The following is a 25,292-nucleotide window of genomic DNA, read 5'->3' as shown; positions in this document are numbered from 1 at the left end:
CACATCTAGAAGTATTAGGAATATTGTGTGTCTACAAAATGTACATGTACAGCTGACAGCTTAAATGGGAAAGTAGACATAAAAACAAAACAAGATAAAAAAATAATAATGTTGGAGCAAATAAGTAAAATAATAATTCCCATTTATATGGGCACTTTTTAGTATATTTAATTTATACATTTGTCATTAAAGAGAAAGAAAAAAAAACTTTCTTGGGGCCTGCAGTGTAAATATAAGTATACATTTGTAACATTGAAATATGCATTCTACCAAATGATTTCACACTACTGTTACAATACAAACATGCATTTTGTACAACATGAACCCCATATGGCCAGCTTAACTATTTGAAGCATACTCCTGTAGCGGTCCATAGGAATGACAAAACCACCAGTGCAATGATTAGCAGAACCAAAAGACTCTTAAGCTGTGTACACATTAGACAATGTGTACCTAGCGCGATATCGGGAGCGTCAGGAGCCATTGGTGTAGCCGGCATCGGCAAGTGCATACACATGCCGCGAGCGATGGTTGTGGAGGGGGATCATGTTGCTTTCCACAGCATGGATATCCACCGCAGTCCTGCATGTATAAACAACAGAGGACATCATGTTTTGCAGGGTGCTGTGCCCGGGCCCTTACCCTCTGGGCAACCAGCATGAAACCCCCATGGCAGCAAGCATGTAGGTAATACCCCTTTCCCCCCCAGGCCAAATAACCAGGTTAATTTGCCGGTATGTTAACCCTGCTTGCTAGTAGGGTTTCTCCCGCGATTAGCCTAAGTTACTGGCTGGTGTGAAAGGGGCCAACCCGGCTTCCTGGCTTCTACTCACTGCAGTTGTTTTGTGGAGTTGGGAGACAGCGACAGCCAGGGTGCCGGACTTGAGGGATCCTGTCTGTGTGGGGGTGGTGCGGGTGCCGGTTCGGGGGGTCAGGCCTGTGGGAGGCAGGTTCTGGTGAGGGGGTCCGGCCTGTAGCTGCTAGTGGAGAGCGTCGAGTCCTGCCCCTTCCACCGCTGGGGGAAGACTCCGGGTGACTAAAAGGGTATAAGTTCCACCCTAAGTCAATCCCCGGCCGGCCCCGCCATCATCATCATCACACCCACCCCGCCGCCTCACACCACAGAAAATGCAGGGACTAGACTGATGTGAAAGGGGTCAACAAGTACCTGCATTTTCTGGTGTGAAAGGGTATTAGAGGCACTTATGCAGCATAATGATATATTTTGTTTCTAATGTAAAATTTTAAATGTGCACTGCCAGGTGGTCAGCACACTGCCCTAAAAAAATTCCTACAATGAACACTATAAACGATTATGTAATTATGATGTTATCGTGCAAAAAATTGTCTAGTGTGAGCTGACAAGCTGCATTAAAGTGAATGCTAAATGGCTACTGAGCATTAACAACTAACTCAGGCATAACATAAAAATGCTTTCAAAAGTGGCGAGTGAATTAATTAACCAAATCAGCGGTTCTCAACTGAAGTCCTCAAGTACAACTAAGCAACTGAAAAACCCAAAATAGCGGGGAAAATAAAACCCTACTGGAAAGATCATTCCAAACCCCAGTGATTTAAACAGCTGGTTGTGGTTCATTAGGACTCCAATTAATGTACCACTTTGCTAGTCATGCTTTGGGTCAGGTTTTACGGTTCTAAAATGGTGCCCACGTATATAGTAAAGTAGGAAAAAGTTTACAACATAATCCCAATAAAACTCAATACATTATCATTACATATGCAACAGATTTCTACATCACCATAGTCAATAAAAATTTAAATGCAGATAACACCCACACATTTAATGGAGTATATGTTTGCCTTTTAAGAAACAAGCCTAGACAGTGAGCCTGACAGCAAAGCAGTTGCATTACACAGACTCACTCCGCTTATTTAGCATGAAACGCACACCCATTGTTCGCTACTGAAAAGCCACATTCGCCCCTACACATAATGTTCTCCTAGAATGCTCTGGGGGAGATCAGCAGAAACTACAGCCTACACCAATCTGGAATCATATGAACAAAAGTGAGGTTTTAAACAAGTTGCAGCCACATAGAAGTTAAAGTTGTTGTCTCTTTTATTCTATGAAGTTGCCATGTTTCTCTCCTCAGGTGTCTTATTGGACAGAGAACTCAACTATTAAAAACATGACTAAGCAGAAAGAACCCTCTAGCTAAAATCAGAAGCTGAGCGGTATCCAAACGTTCCAAGCTTGTGCTTACACAGTCACCAGCCAACCATTTGACTTCACAGAAACACAACACTGATCTCATGCAAGTCTGAAAATCAGGATGAGGGTTCTGGCTGCATGCCTTAGCATGGCAGCAACATTATTATTGATTCCTACACTGTATTTTTTTAGGGTCCTTATACACGGGAATTGAAAAAGGTATAAGCAAAGAATTGTTGTTTGCCCTCAGCTAGAAGAGATCCAGTTTTCCTGCAACAAAGGCCTGATTTAGAGGTACACACAGATTATGTGCCTCTGCAGTTTCTATCAAATTCTTAAGTGCAAAAATATGCAAATGTTGGTTTAAGCATACCCTTTGTGCACTACCATGCTATGGAGTTTGCAAGCCCTGCAGTACCCCCGCTTTGAATATCAGAGCAATACTCAAGTGCACTGGTGGATCCGATATCTTCACTATCTCCTTTAATGTTCTTTTGATACTAGTAAAAAGACCATAAAAATGATGGCTTGGGGCCTGATTCAGACCTGCTCGCTGGACTGTGTTTAGATTGATAGATAATCTATATATACACACACACACCGAGCAAACATCTAATAACATCCATCTTTGAATCAAACCAATGGTATACAGTTTGCTATGTTTTAATAGAATGCCACTGTAATTTATCTAGAGATGAGCGGTTCCACGAACGGAATCCGAACGGCTCCGAACACAGCCCGGCTCGACATCCGCGAGCTTCCGGCTTTGTTTGGAAACCCAAGCGCGGCCGAACGAGATACTCGTGTCGGATTCTTGCGAGATGCAGAGTCTTTAAAGCAGGCATGTTCAACCTGCGGCCCTCCAGATGTGCTAAAACTACACATCCCAGCATGCATTGCCATCATTCTAGCATTCCCTAATAGCCAAATTGTGGCGAGGCATGCTGGGATGTGTTGTTTTAGCACATCTGGAGGGCCGCAGGTTGGACAAGCCTGCTTTAAAGGCTCGGTGTCCCGAAAAATCGGCGCCATTTCACACACGCTTCCACATACTGCGCACAGCTCTGCAGTGCAGGGGTCTCGGCATGTTGTGCAGAGGGTTTTTTTTTCCCATTGTGGTATGTTGCACTGCAATCCAATACACCATATACTACCATCCATTAAAAAAAAAAAAAATAATTGTGTGTACTGCACCCCAATAGTATGCACCATAAGTTCCTTGTGTGATTGTTCTGCCTCCACGCAGCGTTATACAAGCTGCACATTACAAAAAAATAACAGTAAAACAAAAAAAAAATTGTTCTCTTCTTTATTGTTTGTGTGAACTGCACCTATAGTATATGCTGTCAGAAGTTCTGTGTGTGATTGTTTGGCCTCCACGCAGTGTTATACAAGCTGCACATTAAAAAAATAAAAATAAAACCAAAAAATAAACATTGTAAAGTGGTCAAAATTGTCTGGGAAAAGGGCTGAAAATTAATGTTATTGAGGTTAATATTACTCTAGGGACAAAAAAATTAAAGCAAAAAAAAAAGGCAAAAATTACGTGATTTGGGAGGTTTTTTTTAGCCATTTTTGAAAAAAATACAAAGCTTTTCACCGCTGCTTGACAAAGCCAAATCCCAGCGACAAATACCAAATCCTCATCTCTAATTTATCAAGTATTACACTTCTGAATACTGCAGACATCTAAATGTATGTGACACAGAAAAGAATGAGTTCTGAACAAGGCTAATTTTGTTAAACTTTTTACTATAGATTGCTTGTTATAAAAATGAACACACAACACAAACTATACAGAAATGGTAATCTTTAACAAAAGTTATGGAGAGCAGAGAAGTTTATGAATAATATTTTTCTACGTGGTCCTTCATCAGTGTAGGGTTTGGAATGTCCATTGAGGTCCCTGAAAATGAGACTACTACTATGCAGTCCATACAATATCCACATCAACTCTAGCTAAGCCTAGACAGTTAATACCACAGTTCAGCAGAGCCTCAAAGCCAATCAGTAATGCTGGCCAAAAACACTAGACCAACTTTCATCCAACTAGTTGGATGGAATACAAATCTGTTACTGAATGGGAGCAAATGTAATTTGTAATTCAGTAATTTGCTCCCAAAATCTGGGAACAGACAAAAAACTGTCAGACAAGATAATTGTAGTTGGATCTGTTTAATTTAAACAATTTGACTGAATGTTTTGTACATTTTTCTGTGTCTATGACCCATCCAGTAGCAGATTTGCAGTTCAACCAATTAGTTGGATGGTTGGAGCAAAGTTGGTCTAGTGCAGCGGTAGGCAACTGGCGGACCGCGGTCCGACTCTGGACCGCAAAGGACAGGGAACCGGACCATCTCTAGAATATAGATTAGTGCTGCGGCGCTATAGTAGCCATAGGCGAATCTAGGCATTAGACTGCCGCACACAATTTAAACTTTAAATTTTAGTTTTTAGTCCCCATTAGTATGCATTTTCTTCTGAAGCCTCTCAGGGCTTTTGCATTCCCAGTAGTGCACTGCGCGGGTGACGTCATCGCACACCGGCGCAGTGCAGGACTGAGAACACTGAGTTGGACGGGAGGCGAATGCGGTAGCTGTAAGCTGCTGCAGAGCGGGCAGTTCGACTTCAGCATGGAGTGACTGCAGTGTGGAACAGCAGAGTGGGCACAGTGGCTGGAATGGCAGAGCGGCTGAAGTGAGCCAGCATCTCAAAAAAGTGAGGAAGAGGTATTTTTCTAAAGGTGCCTTTTTGCATTTCTGGTGGCATGGGATAGGGTGGGGTGTTGGGGGAGAACAGGAACTCTTGGTCATTGTTTTATGGCCCCCATATTTTTTTTTTTAAACGGTTCCTCTGTAATTTGTCCCTTATCAGTACAGGGGTGCCTGCATATGTGCAATATCAGTCCAGAGATGTATAATTCCATGGTGCTCCCATAGAAACATAGAATGAGACGGCAGATAAGAACAACTTGGCCCATCTAGTCTGCCCCTTTGACTCCCATGTGTGCCATATCAGTCGTGTAATACCACAAGCCTTTTTGTGAGGACATGCCTCCTTTCATGAGACCACGCCCCCTTTTGTGGACCTCGATAAAAATAATTCAAAATATCCAGACTCCATTAAAATTTACTTGCCTACCCCTGGTCTAGTGTATGGCCAAATATAAAACTGTCACAGCGCTAACACTTATACCTTTAATTTAAATGGAAAATTAAATATAATATAGGTCCATCTTTTCAATAATGGCATAAGACAGTTCAATGAAAATATAAACAATATTTTATAACCACGTAATAAAAAGTGTGTAGTGTATGACCATCATAAGTAAGATAATTGCTACATATTTTTATTTTAATCCTCATTTAAAGCATTTACAGGTCAACAAAAGAAGGAGGATAAATAGGTTTGTGGCTATAAATGGGGCATTTCAGTACCAGCCACTGGTCTTGATATGGATATTATGCCACATTATCTAACTTCATTCAGAAACAAGGGGAGAAGTACTTTGCCAGATGTTGAAAGAGCAGTAAGGTAACAGAGTCGCTCCTTTGAATCTCGCAAAGCACCTTCTTACTATTGATGAGCAGGCCCTTCATTATACAGGATATAATGGGGTGTATTTAATGCCCTATGACAAGCAGTGCTGATAGCTCGCCATCACAGCTCGTTGGTCAGTATTCAACTGACCCCCCTGCACTCAGTTTCCACCTCCCAAGGTTTTTCCAGCGAGGTGGAAACGGCGAATGCGGCCTTTAAAATGGTAAGGGTTGTCCCTATATGCAGCGGGTTCCCTGCATTGGCAGCGAACCTCGTCGTTCAGGTGAATCCTCGCTGTCCTTTGATGGCTAGGATCCCTCCGGAACACAGAATAGGATGGTGAGGAGGGGCAGAACCATCTTGCCGGTGGCATTGAATACCGCCCTTTGACTGCATCTTGTAAACTAGTTTAAAATAAATCATATACACGAATATAATAGCAAGGACTTAACAAAATTTGTATAATTTGTGGCAAATGATACAGAACTCTTCCAGTTTCTGTCCTTTACATTAAATGTAAATTCGGTCCAATACCAGACTAGTGAAGAACAGCATTGTGGCACTCGGATCTGTTTAGAACTTTTCTTACTGTGTTTGTCTTAAGCAGGAACATTTAGAACGTAATGTACAGTTTGTACTTCGACTTATAACCATGTTTACCAATTAGTAATAAGCAGCCTCAGCTTGCTCATGTAACCAAATACCATAAGCAAAGTAGAGATCAGATCAGCTTGCCTGAATTTGGAGTTGCAGGCAAGACTACAGATCTATTCAAGGGGAAGGGGCCTGGACTGCACACCCTAGCAACTCATAACGGTATGTGCTACCTAGCTGAGACTTATATTACTTGTACCATACACCATTTTTATTAAAATATATAATAGGCATATTATTGGGCAATAGTATGAGCCTGACCAGCACTTGTCTGCCCCTTCCCTTTAGAATGTAAGTGCTCACAAGCAGGGCCCTCTTCCCTCATGTGCTTTTCCTTCTCTTAAACCCCTTTCACACTGCAGATATAACACCATTTTTTTTAAGCTTGTCAACCCGGTTCTAGGTGCATTGTGAAAGCTCCAGTCAAAATACTGGGTTAAAAAAAAAAAACAAAAAAACAGTATTTGAACTTGGTTTAAAAGAAGGACCCTACGCGGTTAAAACCAAATTTGCAGTGTGAAAGCCTCAGACCCGGTATTTTAAACACATGACTGTGCCACAGAAGGTTATGGGCTGTCTCCCTGCCTGATAAAACAATCCTGAATCATAGCATTTGAAGTAGTGGAGAAGCATTGCTGGCATATTTCTACACAATAGAGCATACAGTTATGGCAACATGGACTGATGAGAATGTGAGGAAGTTGCTTAGAATAAGAGGGGAGGCAGAAATTGCCAGACAAATCATTGGCACTGTAAATAATGCTCTAATATATATAAAAACATTTGAATGAATATACTTAATTTTATTTTGTAGCTATAATACAAATGTCAAAAGTACATTACAAATGACATTACACTGTTTTCTATGGGTGAGCAGAACAACACATACCGTACCATCATAACATCCACTGGTCAATAATAAGTGGTGGCCCATTTGAGGAAAAGCATGTGAGAGGTTAGGGCATGTTCCAATATAAATACAAGGAGGTAGTGCCAAGAATTTTTAAAGGACAATGGAATTGTTTTCCTCGACAACTACCACTATGGAGGTGCAATAATGATCAATTCAGGTGTCCCAACCAGGGCATTAGACAGGATAAGCTACTATTTGCAGCTAAAATCCAATTATTTGGGCACGTATAAAGCAATGTTATTGCTAAATTGTTCTGATGGCTCCCACCAAAAAAAAATTAATAATTTTTAATTGCTTTGTATTTTGGTTTATGTGGAGGAGTGGAGAGTCAAAATAAGCACCCCATTTGTTTGTAAAAAAAATTCCAGTCTCAACTAAACAAAGTCCGCCATAGTTACAATTACAGGGCCACCGACAGGGGTGGGTGTCAAGGGGGACAAGTGTGCCGGCCCCCAGCGATCTGAAGGGCCCTAGATCTTCCATGCCCCGCCTGTACTAGCTGGCCTGTCAGTGACCCCCACAGCCCGGCCGTCTACTGTGGGTGGCTCACTGAGTCTGACTGACTCACTGGGGTGTATTCAATGACATGGGCGAGCGGCGACAGCGAGCAGGGCTTCCTGCTCGCTGTCACCACTCACCCTGTCAGTATTCAACGCACCCCCCTCATACGCTAATTCCCCCTCGCTCCTTTTTTGAGCGAGGGGGAATTGGCATATGTAACTCCAGAAGCAGCGAGACTCGTGGCTAAATACAGCGAGTTTTCTGCATTAGCCACAGGCCTCGCTGTTTTGGGGAATTCTCGCCATCCTGTGACAGCGAGGACTCCCCCGGAACATTGAATAGGGCGAGAGGCTGGCGAGGGGGTTAAAAAGCGAGGGTCGCTGGTTTTCTGCAATCCTTGCTGTTTAACCCCCTTGCCGGCCGCATTGAATACTACCCACTGTGTGCCACTGCCATCTACTGTGTGTGCGCTTCACTGCTCAGAGTCCTCTACTCTGAGTCTGTGTGTGTGCGCACGGCCTGGGGCTTCTCAGTGCTCGGAGTATGTACTGCACGCAGGCACACTGTCATACCCACAGGTTGGTGCTGTGTCCTCAGTCTCTGGCTCCTGTACTTTTACTGCGCATGAGCGGGTCATCTATTATATGCTCTGCGAACGCCCTGCCCTGCATGCTCTGCGTTCTTTTGTGTAAGTGACAAGTCAAGGCAGGTGGCAGCAGCCAGCAGGAGCCAAGAGCCAGGCCGGCAGGATGGAGAATGAGAGAAGTCCGTACCAGAAAGCAGGATATGGAGCAGCAAAATTTTAGGTGAGGCGCTCAGCTCTGCAGTGCCATCATTATTGTCTTGTTATAGTGCTTTATTGTTTTTAAGCAGCTCCAATGGTTTAAATACATTTATTGGTACATGCAAAAGAGGAAGGGGGGGGGCTCCAGAAATATGACTGTGCAGGGCCCCAAGATTTCTGTTACCAGCCCTGACTGTGTATAAGTGGATAACCATTTTCATATGCAGACCTAAATTCCATAATGGAGCGCCACGGGTTCACTCCAAATTCATAGTGTCTGTGACAGTGCATCTTGGCATAAATTGCTCACAGCTTAGTTCACATCCTCAATAGATACAGTAGGAAGCTAATTTTCCTGTAGGAAATCCTAAGTAAGGAACCTCACAAAACCACCTACTTGCAGCTTTAATGTGGCCTCACTATAACCAGGTTATATATATATATATATATATATATATATATATATATATATATATATACACTGTATGGTCGCTTTGGGTTCCAGTTGATAGAACTACAGTGTCTAGACAGATTGTAAAAAGGTCAACACGAGTTTGTCACAATTTCTTTTGAATATTTTTGAACTTTTTTTTCCCATCCACATGGACTACAAATGAGTAAGGTAAAGTGTGCCAAGCAAAGCACCAGGCCTGAACATATCAAGCAAAGCGAAAAATGCGAGGGTATGCGTTACGCATATGCGTCAAAAATTGAGAAAAACCAGCGTCGACCTGTTGACCATGCTTACCTAGTGCAGGTCAAACTTTTGACTGTCGTCCAATAGTGGTTGATCTATTGGCTATCTATCTAGACATGGTCAACCCAATAATTAACACCAGGTTGCAGTCACCTACAGACAGGATCAGAAACACTCCAAAAATAACTCACAAAGAGAAATCCCCGCATGAAACAAAAAACTGACAGTTTCATGGGGGTCCAGTAGGACCTACATTATTAATGTGAAATCTTACCACTGGTTGTCTAGGCTCATATTAGTCCCTGGAGGCTTCTGTGTTATTGGTGTTGGGCAATTCAATCATTTAGGCTTCTGTACTGGGAAGCTGAAATTGCTTAAATGAAAGTGGTAGTGTTCCCGCTAGGCTGTTTTAGCGGGGCGCTGCGCCCTGCCCGTTTTTTAAAGTGCAAAATGCGCCCTGCCCCTCTGGCAGCGCCCCGCTAAAACAGCCTGCCTTTGTCACCGCTGTTGTGACCGGGGAAGCCCGGCGCCGCTGTACATAGCGATGCCCGGCACTTCCCCGGCAGTGTACAGCCTTCCAGGTGGCCGGGTCCGCCCCTTTGCATGACGCCGCCGGCTGGGCCCACCCCTTTGCATGAAGCCGCCGGGCACGCCCCTTTTCGTCACGGCGCGGCCCGGGCACGCCCCTTTTGTGATGTCAGCGGCCCGAACATGCCCAAAATAGTGACGTCGGCGGGCCCGGTCCGACCCCCCCACCCTGCCCGCCCTAGTTCCTAGAAGGAACACTAAAGTGGTATGGATAATAATAATGGGAACCATAAAATAATATTTATTGTGCAATCAAGGAATGTCTGTAGCGCTCAATGGCAGGTATTCAATGCTGTGGGCGAGTGGTGACAGCGAGCAGAGCATCCTGCTCGCTGTCACCACTCACCCTGACAGTATTCAACGCAGCCCCCTCATACGCCAATTTCCCCTCGCTCCAATTTTGGAGCGAGGGGGAATTGGCGTATGCGGCTCCTGAACCAGCGAGACTCGCGGCTAAATACAGCGAGTTTCCTGCATTAGCCGCGGGTCTCACTGTTTTGGGGAATTCTCGCCGTCCTGTGATGGCGAGGATTTCCCCCAGAACGTTGAATAGAGCGAGCGGCCGGCGCGGGGGTTAAACAGCGAGGATCGCTGGTTTTCTGCAATCCTCGCTGTTTAACCCCCTCGCTGGCCGCTCGCTGCGGCATTGAATACACCCCAATGACAATAGATTTTAATTCCATGACATTTCAGGAGGACTAAAACATTGTATTAATTAGGTTGTAAGGGTACCAACAACTGTGCCTACATCTGTATATGCTAGTGTTAACTCTGGCACCCTGCACCTAATCAATAAGATGGGCATATTTTACTCAAATTTTAGACATGATGTATAGCTATAGCTACTGTACTTACGTTTACGTCATTTAGTCATCTCAGCTTTCAACATAGGTTGACAAGTTACTATTTAGTCCTCTCAGGTTTTCATTGAATTGAAAAAATTACAGACTATTAGTCTGTAGTTCAGGGGGAATCATCGAGTACAGCAGTGATTTTCAACCTTATTATCTTGGGGCACAATAAAGAAGATTTTAAAATACCCATTGCACACCATGAGATCTAGGGTTGCCAATCCTGGAGCATTTTTTCAATCCCGGAATTCGGGATTGAAAAATGCCCGATCCCGGGATTCCCGGGATTGGCTTCCCTGATTAAAAAACCTGCCCCGGCCGCCCCGCATATTTACTTACATGTGCGGTGCGGCCGGGAGGGTGGTCGGTGAAGCTGGGAGGGTGGGCGGCTGATTGATGCCGGGAGGCGGGCGGGTGAGCAGCAGGAGCCGGGCAGGCAGGATACAGGAGGCGGGCGTGTCATGTTGGACGGCTGTGTGTGCGTCTGCTGCTACTTGGCCTGCGCAGCGTGACCTCTGGCCCCGTCATGCTGCGCAGAGCCATACTGCGGGGTAAGGGAGAAGCCGGGCAGCGTCTGCGCAGTCTAATCCCGAAAATCCCGGGATTGGAAACTCCAATCCCGGGATTGAAATACCGGCATTTTAGGGGCCAAATCCCGGGATCTCGCCGATCCCGGGATTGGCCACCCTAATGAGATCCCCATAGGGCAAAACACATTGGCCCCCATATAAAAAACAATCACACTGGTCCCCACAGGTAACAAAAATAAAATACATTGGCCCTTTATATGAATAGAAGTGGAGTTTACAATCTATATTCCTTAACACACGTACACACACATTCACTTTAGGGTTACTTTTTGTTGAGAGCCAATTAACCTACCAGTTAATTGGCTCCTACCACACTTAAGATTAAAAGGGTTCTCCACTCTAAATGGTAAGGTCCACATCTAGGTTTGACAGTGATAAGGTCACATTTTAAAATGACAAGAGCAGAATATTTCAGGAGAAAGCTACTACTTCAGGTAAATGAAATGTCACCTTAATAAATGTCATGCTTCTGTCACCTTTTTAAATTAATTATTTTAACAGGTCAATATAAATGTCAACAATAAATTAAATTGAAGAAAATTCCATATTTTAACCAGACAATGTGGTAGCATTCAAAACCAACTAGACAGTTTAAGGGGGGGAGGGGGGGACCACTCTAAAATGAAATGGGCCAAAGCAGAGTAAAAATTCAGTTTCATCTTTAGGTATTCAAGTAAGAAAGCAGAGGTATCAAGAGATCAGAAATTATGGAAAAAGAGTAGTGGTAGGCAACTTTTAGGACTCCACCTGCTGTGAAACTACACCTCAATTTGTTTTTTACGTACTTAAATTCCCCAATCCCGCCACAGATCACCAATCAAGTTAAAATAAAATTTCATACGGGCAGACATTTTATCTGACCAACTAAACCCCATACGATATGTGGACAAACAAACTATGCAAAATCTCCCAGTGGCCATGGATATGGATCATTGGGTTGACAGTAAGTAGGTCGACATTGGGGACAAAAAGTGAAAACCCCCAAGTCAACAAGGACACCAAAACATAGCATCGCTGCGTTCGGCACACTATTTTATTCTCCCACCAGGACGATGGTAGGGCATGAAATACCACCTGTCCGGCACATGTCAGCTCAAAAAAAAGTGAAAAACCCCATGTCAACCTTCCCCATGTTGACATAATGCTTGTGTCGACCTAGTGACCGTATCCCATGGCTGCAATATCTGAGTGCTTCCCCTGGGGAAGATACTTCACAGGTGAAGAACAAGAAATGTAACAGAAAAAAAAGAAAAGGGTCAGATAGCTTAAGGTCCCCAAACACTGGGCAATCCAGCTGCAATATGGGCTTCTTTCCTGCGATTAAAGTGATTAATCACAGGAAAAGAGCCCAAATTGCTGGTGAATGACAGTGGGTCCAATGCGCCTCGCACTAGAGAGTCGGCACAGCAGGAGAAGCTATCTGAAGGATTGCTGCAGGCTCACTGGTTAATGCATGCGATATGGGCAGCTCAATGGAGCATTGCGTGTGACTTATCCAAGGTAAGAAATAGCCTTTACTCTCGCAGTTGCACCATATACATCTTTTGTATATATACAATAATAAATACAGCCCTCTTTATATTTATGCCCTTCACTACCAGGGATTATTATCACATTTACTGGTGCCATTTTTCCTCTTGAACTGTTTAAACATCATCCACTGCAAATATATGCCAAATTATTCTCACATAGCGCTGTACTGACAGCGCTATGCGTGTCACATGCGTTCCATTCGCAAAATCCGGAAGTCCATACCCGGAAGTATCAGGGTGTAGCGCTGCAGCATATCGCTATATGCCTCTACTGTCAGCGCAACCTCGCTCTATAAACATGCATAAATGTACCAGGCTCTATATTATCAGATTCACTTATAATCATCTATCAACTCCTGTTTACACAGCGCTGTACTAACAGCGCTGTGCGCTCCACATGCGTTTCATTCACCAAACCGGAAGTCCATACCCGGAAGTGACATAACGCTATGGTCTGACTCTGTGTCCTCCTGAATGTTTTTTAATGTTTTCTATCTGAGATAACACTCGTTTTCTACTTTATATATAAAGAGCTTATGAAGTTATGTCTCCTGCTCATTATGAGGTGCTATTTTATATGTTTTTATGTCATGCAGAATTGATTACCTACGCACAGGTGCATACAATCCACCTGAGTAACACTGGTATATATACCCCTTCCCTTGCCTGTCCCAAACCACCTTGAAAAAGCTGCTGTTTGCAGCGAAACGCGTTGGCCCAGGCTGCAATTTGGCCCCTTGAATACGCTGCTCCTCACCACCACCATCCACCACCCATCATCACTGGAGATCCTTAAGCTGCGAAACACCATCGGCTAATCTGACCTGGAGTGAGGCACTCTCCTTCTGAAGGCAAGCTGCCTATCTAACACCCACCCAGTGTCACCCAGTGGACGTCTCGACCTAACTTTCCAATTGGGAGGCTCGCTACCCCCACACCATATCCGGATCAAGTTTTACAGAGCACCGCTGTGTCCGAGCATTACAGGATCTAACCAGCATTTGGGTTCCCATTGAACTGTGGACATACCAAAAGGTGATATTACCTACAGTGGATGCAGCCTATTCTTTTATTCCACTTCCCTACCCCCCTTGATTTTACTGTGTATTTACATTGTATTTTATATATGTTATTGTAGCATTAAAATTCATTATGCTTTAAACATCCTCATTCTGTCATCAATAAGCGCAGTCTATCCACCCTTTTTCCTGTTTTTCTGTAGGGACTGACAATCCCTTTCTTGACAGCTGCTGGTAGAGACCACTCATACAGGCACCCCTCCAGTTACTTCGGTAACTGAACCCCCTCTTTTTCTCTCGCAGTGCAGACACTGCCAGATGCGGGACGACTAAAGATACTGTAAGCATATCAGATGATTGCTCATTCACATAAATGGCCACAATATGTTTCCAGACCACCACTAGGCTAATATTATACACAGATTCATACCAGGTATGGAACTACTGCAGGCTATACAACACTCAAATTCAGGGTACCTCCACGGCCAAACTATAAATAACAGAATATGCGTGTTGCAGTAAAGTTACCATATTGATTGCGTCCTTATCTGCTAACTCCTCACTACAAGTTAGGCTGGTACAAATGTTAGAAACAACAAAAAATAGAATAGAAGATCCCAAGGCTCAATCTAGGAGTCCTTGCTGCCTCGGTGTTGATGGAGGGTCACTGAAAAGGCCTCCTTGGAAGAATGCTGTAGCTAGCGAACGACACTGTTGGCGCTTGACTCCAATAGAAACAATGATGGTGAAAATATCAATATGATGTTCATATATGGAAAGATAAAAAGATGATATGATATATATCTGATACATATCATCTTTTCATATATGAACATATCGATATTTTCAACATAATCGTTTCTATTGGAGTCAAGCGCCATCAGTGTCGTTCGCTAGCTATGGTACAAATGTTAATTTATGAAAGAAAAAAGTCAACATGCCCAACACATGCCAAGAGAACACATCAGGAACAATCTATAAAGCCAGTTCCACAGGGATCGAACACTTGTCACAAGTAAGAAATATGTAGTTTTAGAGCAGGAAAATTACAATTTATAATATAAATAAGTTATCCTGTCTTAGTGTACACATCATATGTACATACTGTACTGCCATCTGTTTCTTCACACTAGTGAGCTCAAGGTCTGAAATATCCTTCTAAGGTGTAAATAACATGCACATGCCTCAGTGTAACAACATCGTCCACTGTGTAACTATAGGTATGCAAAACACTTCAGCCAAACTAGCTGTGAAATCTATAGACCTAAAGACATGAAATGTATGAGAAATAGATCTATACTGAATAAAAAGAATGATGCAAGAGAAAGCCTTAAGAGCAAAGACAACAAGTATATGCATTGTTTACACCAGTGGTTACCAAACTTTTTTGAATCACGGCACCCTAGAGCATGAACATATTTTCAAGGTACCCCTAGGCCAAATGCTTCTTATCGAGAAATTCAGGAAAAAAAATTAAATTAAGTGCATTGAGTTTATATGTCACAGTTATCTGGTGAGGGACAGGATTTGCTTCTGTTTGTCCACATATATTATGATTGGCAGCCACAAGCACTGGTTTTGCCTGGTACATTGACAATAAATAATATGAATTGATCTTGGTCCACCAACCCAAGGCACCCCTGCAAGTGTCCTGTCCTGGAGGCACCCCAGGATGCCTAGGCACACAGTTTGGGAACCACTTGTTTACACTTTGCTGTTTTTTTTATTTTTTTTAGGCCCAACCAATTAACTGAATATATATATTTTTCAATGATTTGCTCATATTGCTATAAAGGTTGTGTATCACTTATACAAAATGCTCGAGACCAGAAGCATGTAGATAACGGATTATTCTGTATTTCAGAATATTTATATATTTCAATGCGGTATCTTTCAATATATTTCAATGCGGTATACATGAAATACACACAAATATATTTTATTTGTGCATGAATTAAATTTCCAAAACATGAAACATGTGTACTATCTCAGGCACTGACTTTGAATGCCAACAAATCATTTTCTTGCATGTGCCAGTTACAGTACATATTCGTGTTCCCTCCAGCATCCCAGGGCAGGGTGCTGGAGGAAAAGGGGCACTTTGAATGCGACAGGGCGGGCCTGCCAACATCTCGAACGTGGCAGAAGCCCGCAGCGGGGACGGACAGAAAAGGTTCTTTTAGCAGGGCGCGTTTTGCCCTTTAAAAACCGGGCAGGGTGTGGCATCCCACTAAAACAGCCTAGAGTGAACACTACATATCATGCCCCCATTATTGCCATTTAGAGTTGTCCCCAGTAGTACTTTTACCCCCAAAAAATATATTTATATATATAGTTATATAGTAAATGTATAGTCTGGATAATGGATGTTCTACCTGTATTTCCTTAGAATGACGATTTTAATGATAAAAAAATTAATGTAGAATAGAAATGTAGAATGCCTAAAATGTCAAAGGGGGGGAGGAACAGACGGACGGGGACAATTACTAGACACATCCACAGAGATTTTAAAGTGACAAAAGGTTTTGTTCTGCCACTAAGGTAATGGTGCCCATACACTAGGGCAAAAAAAAAAACATTTAAGACAGGGGGCGGCTGCCTGAAGGTGAGGCCTCTGATTGGCTGAGGGCTCTCAGCCAATCAGAGGGCTGCCTAGTGTTTTAAATTCTGCCGCGGCCGCTGCTGACTACCACTGCGCGCCAGGCCTCTTTCAGCACCGATTTACATACTAGAAGGTATTTATGAGTAAATTCAATTAGTATAAAAGCCAGCAGTGGGACTTGCCCCGTATCCCTGGATTCTCTGATTTTTTTGCACAAATAATTAGTCTAAAGCAGGGGTGGGGAACCTCAGGCCCGGGGGAGCCAGTCTGAGTGGCCCTCCCACCCGCCCGTCAGCTTAGCTGGGAGTCAAGTACATGGGAATTCTTGCAAGACGTCGGTCATTCTCACGAGATTCCTCTTAATAAACAGCAACCGGAGACTGGAGCAGGACAATTTGTAAGAGAAATTTTTACATATGGCCCCCGAAGGATTTTTTTCCCATACAAACGGCCCTTGGCACAAACAAGGTTCCCCACCCCTGGTCTAAAGCTACTGTACATGTTAGCCTAGACCAGGCCTGGACAACCTGTGGCACTACTTTATAGCAATCCTGTGGCAAGGCATGATGGGATTTGTAGTTTCACAACATCTGGAGAGCCACAGGTTGGCCAGGCCTGCCCTAGACAGATCGCTTAGAAATTAAAAACACGGATCGCTCCGTGTATGTCCCTGAGAGACGGCCATGCACAGCAGCATCACCTGCTCAGATGTAGAGGTCAGATTGCGTGGGTCAAGGAACTGAGTAGCACAGATCACTTAGAACACATCATTGGTGCATAGCATGAGTGTCCGCAATGTGTGCTGAGCGGTCTGTGCTAAAAGTACATCTCTTAGCCTGGGCCTGAAGTTGCCCAGCACAGGACTAAAGCGTCCGTTTTATACTTTTAAAGTACACATCGTATCGGATCGCACCACTTGTGCATGCACTGCGATATGATATGATACAATGTGTACCTAGTACAAAAAGTATGTGCAGCATCGCATAGTACAGAACGGAGCTGGCAAAAACGGAGCGTCTATGGGCTCCTTTAGGTATTGCTTATGCTGCACTTGCGCACAAGAGTAATTCACAGGCAGTTAAACTGAGCCTATGATATGGTAGATTCTTTTTCAGCTTGGGTAATTTACACAAAGGGCAGTATTCAATGAGAATATTCTCCGTGCATGGCGAGAGGGTTTTTTCTCTCGCCATGCACTCACCGTGTTTTTGCAGAGATTCTCCATGTTTGGAGATTCTCCGTCACGGGACTTTAGAGAGTATTCAATGTGACTGAGACTCGCCGCCCCTCACGGCGAGTCTCAGACAATCCGGCGTCATGAGGTGACTGCCGCAGGGAGCCTGAGGACGGTGGCAGGCAGGGAGATGGAAGTCTCCCTGCCTGCCCCAGAACGTATGTGGGGGGGAGGTGGGCTCCCCGGGAGCCAGGCAGCACAGGCTGCCCCCGGGAGAGCCAACAGGGGACCAGGTATTCACTGCTCCCGATCGTGCATATGTAATGATCGGGTGCAGTGAATAAATAAATATCTAATGAGCAGCTCTCTGCTCCAGGCCCCCTGCTGGCTGTTATGTGTAAAAAAAAAATAAAAAAAAAATGTAATTAAATATATATTCATGTGCTATAAGCACATGAATAACAATAGCATGCCCCTTCACAGAATAAAATTCCTGATTTTTTTACACCAAAATTAAAAGAAAAAAAACTTTTATTTTAAAAGTTCACATTCCACTTCTCCATGAAAATATGGAGAATAGCTACACGGAGAGACACTTAGAAAGACGGCGAGAAGTGCACGTTGAATAGGGTTGTTCGCTTTTTGAGACCAAAATTCTCCGTCCAACGCGAGAAAAGCACAAACTCGCCATAAAACACGGCGAATTTTCTCATTGAATACTGCTCAAAGACAGTTCAGTACTCACACCAAGCAGTAAGACCACACGGCTGTGTTATGCTGAGTACACAACCCAGTAATCCTGGAGATGTTCGGGATGATTTGCATTCACCCTGGACATTGTATGATAGTGTACACGTTTGGCGATTTAAAAACCAATATTAAAATTGATGGAACAATATTAAATGGAGCAACAAGTCTGGTTAATCTAACAATGTTGTTAACAACCCTTGGGAGTGCACACCAGTGCGTACATACTTATCTGAAAGTCCGATCTGTTGGAATTGGGCAAATCTTTCAAAATATTGTCTAGTGCAGGGGTCCTCAAACTATTTGCTATGGGACCCCATCAGACAATAAAAATAATTGTGTGACCCCAGCAAGTTACTGCAGCAGGTCATCACGTCACATGTGTAGTCAGCAGACAGCACAAACATGGCGGCACAAGTGATGGGAGGAGTCTAACATAACAGACAATTCAACAGATATTTCAGACTCCTTGAATCACTGACAGATTAGAAAAGTCATCAACCTGATGGTCAGCAGCATGGAGTCCTGACCCCATGCTGAGAAGGTCGGGACCCACAGTTTGAGAACCGCTGGTCTAGTGTGTACTCAGCTTTAGTGTTGTCAAGATTGCTAGTTTTCAGAAAAAAATTCTCAGGCATCACACTCCTTTTAGTTTACAGCACAATATCAGTTTAGTGTGGCAGCATTATAGAAAGATAAGGTGGTGAATATAATAAACATTTAAATACAATTTCATAGCAAATTCCGGTACTTGTGTAGGCGCCAGCATGCCAACATGGATAGTTCATACCCCCGCTATCCATGTTGGCATGGAGTTGATTTTAGATAGCGTGGCGAGCCACCGAGCCCGCAGCGTGGGCGAGCGAAGCGAGGGGACTCAGACGCACGGCGCCATGAAACTACACAAGTACCCAAATTCCTTCCAGATCAGTGATGAAAGTATAAGACTCTGATAGCAGAAAGCACAGGATCAGTAGTAGTACAAACAACCAGTGTTTTGTCAATTGCTATCATTCCATTCCTCTTATCAAGACACTCTGTCCTAGAGCTGGGTACACACTTAAAAAGATCTATCTTTCCAATATGGCTACTTGGAATGAAAATCTGGTAATGTCTGGATGCAAATGACAATCAATTTGCTGGCAACCAGACAATGGTCATTGAGGCCAATTTGTTAATGGTTTTGATTTAGTAATTTTATCTGAACAATCATTTGTGTGTGTTTTCCAGCATTTGGGAACAAATGATTGTCAGTTGCACCCATAAATACCAGATTTTCATTCATACAGTCACATTGGACAGACAAATCGATATCCATAATATTTTATTGTTGCAATTCCTATTTAACTTGTCTGGATTGATCAAGTTCATATGCGATATTGGAGCTGCTCCTTCGTTTTACATCGTGCCCTGATCACTCCAACTGTATATAAATTGTGGGTGTGTACCCAGCATAACCCTTTATCACCCCTTGTCCATTACATTTAAATGGATATTATTAAACCATTTATTGCATGGGCTGTATTGAATTGACGATTGCCATTCAAATCCTAATGTACATTTAAATGTATGAAAATAGTATGAAAATTTTCCAGCAGACGCCACAGTATCAAAATACTAAATTAGAACAAATCACAAAATGTTTTATGTATTAAAAAGGACTAAACCATATTTTATTGGGGTTACTAAGGGCTTCATTTGTCTACTTTACCAGTGTCATCAATGGGATACACTGGTAACATGCAGTAGGTCATAAAGGGTTAACATTTACAAAAGTGCACAGGTCACAGTCTCTCACTAGAGTAACACAGTCCTTGTCTGCTGTTGCCAAGGGGCCATTGATCCAATCAGCTATATTAGGAACATTCCAAAGATCTGATTGGCTAAGCACAGGAAGCAGTTGTGTTGGGCAGTGAAGATTAAATGGTGTAAAAAGGCAATTAATCTTTAGCTTAAACTTTAAGGAGTAAACCGTTGTTTCCCAAACTTATGCCGTTTTGTAAATGCTCACAAACTTGGACCCAGGAGCGATGTCACAGAAGACCTGCATATGCGAAGCACTGATCCTTCTCTCAATATCGGTGTTGTACGCAAAACATTGGGTTTTCATTTAAGACTGAATTAGGCCCTACGTTCTTGGGTGCAACAAAAAGAAAAAAAGCCTTTATTACAACAGATATAGCCACACATAACGATAAATTATACACAAGTGTTCTCCCACAGTGCATTACTGCCAACTAATTCCCAGTGTATTAATTAGATGACATTGCTTGATGTTGCTGAAAGCATTGAGCTATTTTATTTGTCTCTAATATAAGGAAAAGAAAAAGAAAAAAAAACACACACAAAAGTAGTGGGAGTGTCCTCAGTCAATATTTGGCCTAGTATACAATAAGCACATTAGCTTTTTTAGGGTTATGTCTGCACATTCGCTGACTGTTCCGAAATTGAATATCGATTTAATCAATTTTGTTATTTTATGGTTTACTTCACTGTATTTATAAACATGTCCAAGTAGAGATTGTTAACATACTCTACTTTTAGTAGTTTATGGTACTCTACTTATCACGGCGCCCATCGAATGCACTAAAAAATCGGGTGCGACGCGACCGACGCGATGCCCGCGATTTCCCATAGGGAACAATGTTAAATGTCTCAATTGACCCGATTTTCCTGTTCAATGCCTCAATTGACCAGATTTTTCCATAGGAAACAATGTTAAATGGCCCACAGAGGCCAAATAGGCACCCTGAAGTGTGAAATGGCCCACACAATTGTTAACGCCACCCCACGATCAACGTGAACCCGAAGCGTGGCGAGCGCAGCAAGCCCGCGAGGGGTGGCGGTACGCGTCCTACGACCTTTTCATACCCCCACTATCCACGTCCGCGAGGAGTTGAGAATAGAATAGTTGTGGCGAGCCACAAGCGTGGCGAGCGGACGCGGATACCTGTGAATCCTGCGAAGGGACGCGTTTACCTGTGAAGGTATCCGCGTCCGCTCGCCACGCTTCGGGCTCGCCACACTATTCTATTCTCAACTCCACGCCGACGTGGATAGTGGGGGTATGAAAAGGTCGTAGGACGCGTTCCGCCGCCGCTCGCCACGCTTCGGGTTGACGTTGATCGTGGGGTGGCGTTAACAATTGTGGGGGCCATTTCACACTTCAGGGTGGCTATTTGGCCTCTGTGGGCCATTTAACATTGTTTCCTATGGAAAAATCGGGTCAATTGAGGCATTGAACATGAAAATCGGGTCAATTGAGATATTTAACATTGTTCCCTATGGGAAATCGCGGGCATCGCGTTGGTCGCGTCGCACCAGATTTTTAGTGCATTCAATGCCCGCGATTTTTTTACCTGCGATGCCCACGATCAAAATCGTGGGCGCCGTGCTAGGTAAAGAGTACCTAGTTTATTTCCCCCCAGGAACACTGATATCTCAATAAATGCTTGCAGGTTGTAGGTCCTGACTAACAATGAGCGAAGTATGGCCTTTACTAGCATTGCCTATGCTTCTGGTATTTAGTGGGGCAGTCTAGGCTCCCAAAGTTTTGTTGACAAGAGATGTGGGAGGCTGCTCTGCCCCTGTCAGTCTCCTAGGCTAGCCATTGTGATCTGCACAGGGATAAAACACACCACCATACTCCACAGGGTAGGAGGAACAAATACCTGCTCTATACCCATTGCTCAGTCTCCATACTTCTGTTACATGTCGGCACTTTACGACATGTGTGTGCCAGATAGAAGCTGAATCGCAACAACAATGGCCAACCCCCCCTACTATACCCTGACAGTGCCGCTGCTGGCCGGCTCCTTACTGGGTATGGGTAAAATCCGGAATCGGATAAGACACCGGAATGCCGGACTGGACATCAAACTCTGCATTCCGGAGCTTGTAGTATCCGGTCCGGGGGTGTCCTGTCCGGGGGTGCTCCATCTGATGAGGCTGCTCTCGCACCTGTCACCTGGGAGAGGAGAGGGGGGAGAATACAGCCTCACTGCATGGTCCGGGGGTGTAATAAAAACTGGAACGGTCCAGACCACACGGGGAGGCTGTAATCTCCCCTTCCCCATGTCCCTGGTGTGAGCAATCACAGGCATCCCCCCGGACAAGACACCCCCCGCATGGGACACCCCTCGGACCAGACACTATAAGCTCCGGAATGCAGAGTTTGATGTCTGGTCCGGCGTTCCGGTGTCTTATCCGGGTCCGGTTTTTACTTAGTCCCCTCCTTACTCTTTAAACCCGGCAGCACATGTAGCAGCGGCACTGCGAGGGGTCTGTGTGAAGGGTCAGTGAACAGCGACGGCCGAGGGGGGACAACGCAGCCAGGACCCCGGGCCACACCGGCCGGACACAAAGGGGAGCGGAGCAGGGGCAGCCCCGGCATTACACAACACGGAACTTTCCCCACTACATGGTGCACCTGGGACGCTGCTCCCGTCACAGCCGCGCCGAATGCAACACCCACAGCGCCGCCCGGTGCAATGGGACACCCCCAGCCGGGTCTCCCCGTGTTTGTACCTGCCACAGCCCGCTACCGGCTCAGGGTCACCAGCAGCACACACACAGCGCGCACCGTGCTGCTCTATATGTATTCCATACACTGCTGCTGCCTGACCACAACAGCCCCCTCCCCCTCCCTATAGCTACACTGCCCCCTCCTCACCGCACAGCCCGGCCGCGGGGCTCCGACATGTTCAACCCTCTGCTGCCGGTGCTGGGGTAGGTAGGGGGCTGAGTCTCGTGCATGTAGCGGGTGACACTGGCGCAGTACCGCCGCTCTCTCCCTCCTTTCCCGGTTGCCCTGGGGTGGGGGGCAGATTACCTGCGAGCTGTCTCCGCAGCAGGAGCGCAGACTGCGGCTCCGTCATGCTGTACCGATGTGGGTCAGTGACACGGGAGAGGGGGAAGCGCAGCTGGTCCGAGCCGTCACCTCTGTCTCCCTCCCCGGCTCCTCTCACTCTCTGTCCCCCTCACTCTGCGATCTGGCCTCGGCGCGCCTGCGCAGTGACAGCCCTACCTCCGGCGCCTGACCTACACACTGCGCGCACATACACACATGGGGAGCGGCAGTATCGGGTAGCCATTTTGGGAAGGTCGTTTTACAGTAGACATTTTGGGAAGGTCATATCTATGTGTGCACCGCTTGGCAGCTGCTTAGTTCCATCTGTCGCTCAATGTTGTGTGTGAGGGGTACACTGTACAGTGTGTACACACAGCGGCTGGGTCATTTAAACTAAAGGTGGCCATACATCAGAAAGATATTGTACCCAATCATACAATCTCAATTGATTGTAAGATGGATTGTATGCAGATTGTGCGCACATCTTGTGTACACAAATCATACAATCAATCATCAGATGGATTGTATGACTGATTGTATGATGGATTGTATGCAGATTGTGTGCACATCTTGTATACACAATCATACAGCAGATGGATTGTATGACTGATTGTAAGATGGATTGTGTGTAGATTGTGTGTCCAAAAACCACCAAGGACTGCCGGGGATTTCAAGGGAAATTGTACACAATCATGAGCGCAATCGATCTTAAGATCGATCTTTCTGATGTATGGCCAGCTTAAGAAGGATTGGTCTGTGTTCATTACTATCACCCAGTACAAAAATAACAATGTGCATTATACATTATTATCACCATTATATAAACATCATCTATATTAATAGCTCTGGACGTGAGTATTTAGAATAGTTATTTAATTCAACTAAGATGCATAGAATATTGAAATTAACTCCGCGTTGTGTGACACTGAACTGCATGCCATCCATGGATTGGTATCGGCGTGGTAGGTACAGGGAATGTATGGTACACATGTGACTGGAGATTTAGGGACTGATTCAATATCGCTTGTGGTGATCCAAATTCAGACCCAGCCCTGATGTTCTCCAATGTTGACATTCTAGTGTCAACATTGTAATGTTGACATGAATGTCGATATTGTCACTGTCGACCATGTGACTATCATGTAAGGGGCCAGATTCTCTAAACGTCAAAAGTGATAAACTGGAGAGTGAAAAACAGCCAGCCAATCAGCTCCTACCTGCCATGTCACAGACTATGTTTGAAAAATGTCAGACAGGAGCTGATTGGCTGGCTGTTTATCACTCTCCATTTTATCACTTTTGAAGCTTAGAGAATCTGGCCCAAGGAGAGGGATTCTCTGCTTTGCATAAGCCTACTTTGGTCATAAGGGCCAAAATGACACAACAAAGTCCTTGCATAGCCATTCACCAGCCAATGCATCTCCTGTGCCCTGTGGATTTGTATGCACCCTTAGTTTGGTCACATTTGTAAACCACTTGCCCTGCATCCGATAATCCGATTAGATGCAACTGGACACTACAATATTAAGGGGTCTAATCATCAAGACAATGTAAATTTGCAAGAAATATTGCATCATACTATGCAATATAGGGTGTATTTATGAAGTAGCGGATATGTGTTTGGATTGGATAAGTGATTGGATATGTGTACCAGTGGAAAAGTTGCTAATGACAACCAATCAGCTTTGAAATAACATTTACCAAGTACATTCTATAAAATTATACATATCAGTTGATTGGTTGCCATGGGCAACTTCTCTGATAGTCCCCTTCTCCACTCTCACTGCTTCATTAATACAGGAAAGTGATCCTGACATGGAGCTGGGGCACTGCTGGACAAATCTGAACTTTCTCTACGGTTACCCCTTCTGTGAATGGGAGGAAGCAGTGAAAAGCCCTCTGTTATTACTGAAAATGAGCTTTTCACTCCTCCATGAATAGACTTCTATTTGCTTAAGCTGTAGCGATAGTCCACAATCACCTACACAAAACCCTTTGGGAATTACCTCCACAATCCATTCTGACCAGTTTCCATTGTGGATACCTTGATGCAGACAATGCTTAACCATCAATCATTG

General features: G+C 44.3%; 1 protein-coding gene across 1 annotated transcript in view; it reads right to left on the bottom strand.

Annotated features, from left to right (window-relative positions):
* Positions 1-23,402, bottom strand: part of UBE2G1 (ubiquitin conjugating enzyme E2 G1) — a 49,704-nt gene extending 26,302 nt beyond the window's left edge. The window contains exon 1 of the mRNA XM_083174132.1: positions 23,197-23,402. Coding sequence (XP_083030258.1) covers positions 23,197-23,242 — 46 coding nt within the window. The 5' untranslated portion in view covers positions 23,243-23,402. The remainder of the gene's footprint in view (positions 1-23,196) is intronic.
* Between the last annotated feature and the right edge of the window lie 1,890 nt (positions 23,403-25,292).

This window comes from Crinia signifera, chromosome 2 (assembly GCF_055691185.1).
Source record: "Crinia signifera chromosome 2, ASM5569118v1, whole genome shotgun sequence".
Taxonomy (NCBI): Eukaryota; Metazoa; Chordata; class Amphibia; order Anura; family Myobatrachidae; genus Crinia; species Crinia signifera.
This window is presented reverse-complemented; position numbering and strand designations above follow the sequence as displayed.